Source organism: Mus pahari, chromosome 5, assembly GCF_900095145.1.
Source record: "Mus pahari chromosome 5, PAHARI_EIJ_v1.1, whole genome shotgun sequence".
Classification (NCBI taxonomy): Eukaryota; Metazoa; Chordata; class Mammalia; order Rodentia; family Muridae; genus Mus; species Mus pahari.
Genome location: NC_034594.1, coordinates 5,741,751 through 5,745,862, shown reverse-complemented (window position 1 = coordinate 5,745,862; position 4,112 = coordinate 5,741,751). Strand labels below are relative to the sequence as shown.

At 39.9% G+C, this 4,112-nt stretch overlaps 1 protein-coding gene across 1 annotated transcript in view; it reads left to right on the top strand.

Annotated features, from left to right (window-relative positions):
* Positions 1 to 3,807, top strand: part of Col19a1 (collagen type XIX alpha 1 chain) — a 321,968-nt gene extending 318,161 nt beyond the window's left edge. The window contains exons 49-50 of the mRNA XM_029539352.1: positions 1,436 to 1,513; positions 1,661 to 3,807. Coding sequence (XP_029395212.1) covers positions 1,436 to 1,513; positions 1,661 to 1,788 — 206 coding nt within the window. The 3' untranslated portion in view covers positions 1,789 to 3,807. The remainder of the gene's footprint in view (positions 1 to 1,435; positions 1,514 to 1,660) is intronic.
* Positions 3,808 to 4,112: the final 305 nt, after the last annotated feature.

Below are 4,112 nucleotides of genomic sequence, written 5' to 3'. Positions count from 1 at the left end.
GAGGAGGAGGAGGAGGAGGAGGAGGAGGAGAAGGAGGAAACTACATACACACCATTGATTTTAATACAACATACGGGGAGTCACTGTTCTTGTTGAGTTTTTAAAGTTCGGATATTATCAGCTTCTAAATCCAGGAAAACATTTTTTTTAAAGCCAGTGACCCATGGGATAGTTGATAGTTCTTAGATAGTTCTGACCTGTCTAAAAGGAAAAAAAAAAAAAGTTAGCAGTTGGCTGCCCTTGGAAATAGGACATGACTGTAAGTCAAAATGCCCGAAGGGTTCAGCAGCCAGTTAGTGGAGCAAAACAAGGGAAGCTAAACACTGTGTGTGTGTGTGTGTGTGTGTGTGTGCACGCACGCACATGTGTGCCTTGTGCGTGTGTGCATGTGTGTATCTGTGTGCATGTGTGCCTGCGTGTGTATGCCTCTGGGCATGTGTGCATGTGTATCTGTGTGCATGTGTGCATGTGTGTGTGTGCCTGTGTATGTGTGTGCATGTGTGCATGTGTGTGCCTGCATGCGTATGTATGTATAGGGTATGGCCATAAGAATGCAATGCCTGCAGAAGCTAGAACTGTTTTCTGAGTTCATGCTGATAATGATGCTTCTCCACTCACCATATTTTAACTATCCAGTTCACATTCATCATACATTAAACATAAATACGAGGTTGGGCACAGTAAAGCACATAGAACCTTTCAGATACACAGTGATAAAGTCTTAGCAAGCCAAGCTTTTGATAGTGAGATATCGCCACTACACATAATACTTAAATACATTATTCATATCTTCTCTTATATGTTTATGATAGATGTGTGAGCCCTCTTTAACAGAAATTCTGATGGGGGTCTAGGTACATGTAATGGAAAAGACATACACAGACAGAATTTTGTTGTGTATGAGAATAGACAGCATATGAATACCGGCTTTAGTGTAATAATTAAATGAACTAAACAGTTAATAAATAGCTAATTAAAGAAAATAAAGGAGCAACCAACTTATAATCTCAATATCAGCAGAACACAAGTTTGAATCAAATCAGTTTAAGATAAAAACACAAAATGCTTTCCTATGACATTTAAATGCTAAGGACCAGACATTTTAGCTACGCTATGAGAGAAGAGTTTGAGAAATTCCCGAAGTACTTAAGATGTATTTTTCAACATCGACTCTTACTATTTTTAAAAATAAATCTCTATCAAAATCGCGGTTTGTTTTAATGTAATAGATTAGCTGCGTAATTGCCAGGTTCTCCGTGCTCTATCATGCTCAGCCTACATTTGTGTTTAATGCATAAATGTGAGATAAATACTAATTCATGATGAGTAAAGAAATAACGTTAACAGCAGGACTCCGGAAACAGTGCTTTCATGCGCACGTCAGTGCGGGACACGCCTCCTTTCACGCCTCCTTTTGTATTTGTCTCTCATCCAGGCTACAGAGGACAGAAGGGAGAAAGAGGTGAACCAGGAATTGGGCTGCCGGGGAGTCCGGGTCTTCCTGGATCTTCAGGTAATAGAGTTATTATCTCTATACAAGCAGTCCTCTCAGGATAGGCCTTTTCTTCCCTGTGGACCTCATGTGTTCAACTGAAGGAGAGAGGGAGGCAGGCAGGATCACATGTGACCCAAATTTTCATGATGTGTTTTATTTCCTCAGCAGTGGGTTTGCCGGGCTCACCAGGTGCCCCAGGCCCTCAAGGACCCCCAGGACCCAGTGGAAGATGTAATCCAGAAGATTGCCTCTATCCTGCACCTCCACCCCTTCAGCAGGCAGGCGGGAAGTGAAAAGGATGGGGGAAGACATTGTTGGCTGATATCTCCATGCCACCTGAGCTGCCACTGCGGGCGTCACAACCACATACTCTCAAGGCTTAGGAGTTTTGGACTGCTTTATTTTGTTTTTCTGATATAGGGGCAGACATCCAAAGCAACAAGCTGAGTCCTTTTCTGACAGTAAAAGCAGATCAGTATTTTCAGATGTTTGCCAACTTCGTTCCATATGTTCTGCTTTATTGTGGTCCTGAGTTCAACGGCTTCGTAAGAAAAATGCAAATGAGCCTGTCATGGGATCTTCAGAAAAAAATCACATGAGACGATTTGGTACACAGACGACACAGACCTTGTGAACTCGTCAACGTGACTAGCTTTTGACTCCTGAATTTTAACTTTTCCTAACTTTTCTTGATTATTTTCTTCATATTTAAATTCAATATCGTTGCTTTAGTTTTTCTTTCTGCTCTTTTGAGATTGAAGTAGTACATTACTGCTGTTGACTGTCTTAGGACTGATTTTTACAAGAAGTCTTATACCATCCTACATTCATTCGATTTATGCAAAAAAAAATATGCAATAAGAGATTCGCTTCTAACTTACTTAGATATGTATCAGGAAGCCCCCAAAGTCATCATAGCCAACTACTGAAATGCTTTTGGCTTTTTTTGGAGCACTCCTCACTGACATGAACACATGCTACATAAGAAAATGAAGAATCAACTTGACTCTATGCCCAAGTCTGTGAGTCTCCTATGGTGAACTAAAAGTGGTTTGTCTTCTCGAAGTCATTCTTGGTGGTAAAGGCACCAGGCTGTCTTTGGTACCTGGCAGGTTTTAGCAGCCTAGAAAGACCTTTGTGCTCCTTTATGCATTCTTTTTTCTGACTTTATGATCCCCAGACCCGACCCGCCATCAAAGAAAAGCACAGGATTTCTAATGACCAGATAAGAGGAGTCCTCGTCTTAGAAACTGAGAGCGAAGGGTCAGCAAAGGCATGTTGAATAAGTGAAGCCCTCATGCTCTTAAGAAGATTAATGTTTTCTCAGAAACCACCAAAAGGTCCAGCTCAGCAAAGGAAAGCCAAGAGATTTCACCCGAAAGTCACTACGTGCTTCAAAACCACAGGCTCAGGAGTTAGAGATTTGACTTCGCTTGCCTAGTTAGCAGCGAGGCCCTGGTCGATCCTCGGCTCCGGGAGGAAAGAAACAAACTTGCTCTGAAAGGAAGCAAAACCCCAGTGGTCTTGGCTGAATGTCGCTTTACTCCCTACCTATTCATTGCTTGGAGAAACCTTGGGTGGGGAAAACTGATTTCCTAGAATTCTGAGCACAAGGCACAAGGGCTTTGCTGATACTTAGCTGGTGGGTACCACTGACGCTGAGAGCGAGCCACCAGAGCCCTTCAATCCCACACCTCTAAGAGCACAGGATTAGAGAGGATGCTTTTGATCTGTTCATTGAAAAAAGACAATGGGTATAAAAAAGCAACCCACTGAAAGTGGGAAAAAGCTGTGAACGGTATTTTCCTGAGAAGCATGCCTGACATAAGGCAGAGTTTGTTTAAATGCACCCATGATTTGAACTGGTTTTCATTATAAACAGATGAGCTGCTGGCCCGCTACTGTCAACATGGCTGTGCATAAAATAACCTTTTAGGTATTTCATATTGAGTTTTGCTGTATATTTCAATTCAACTTTATTTATTTTCCAAGTCTACTTTATTTATTTCCACTGTTTTGGACTTAAAATTGCTTATTCCTTTGTTTTCTTTTGTATTCAATACCTAAAATGGTGCTGTGTTTTAAACTTACACAATTGGAGTATGCAAATGTTTGCATATGTATCTTCATAGCCAACTGATAATCTACCCCCCAAATGTATATAAGGTGAAAAGTTGGTGCTATGTGTATATTTTGAGCTTCTAATTTGTTGAATTTTCTGAAAACATACACTTTACCTGACATATAAATTCACTTGAATTTGCTGTATAGCAAAGAGTTTTCTATGTTCTCAAAGATTATTTTTCATATTAATTGACAGGTTATTTATCCTTTTACATTTTGGATTATTCAAAAATATTTATTTTGTAATTTTAATATTTTCATGAACATTTGGCTGGTGGTGGTGGGTGATTAGTGTATTTGTTTTTTGGGGGTTTTTTTTGTTTTTTTTTTTTTGTTTTTTTTTTGGTTGCTCAACTCATTTTCTTGTTTTGCAAATGATATTTACTTCAGTTCCACGGAACAGGATTCTTTCTTACAAATTGGATGGCTATTACTCCTCCTTTTTCTAATTTTTGTGAATGTATGACTGGCTTATTCCTGTTTCAAGGATTTA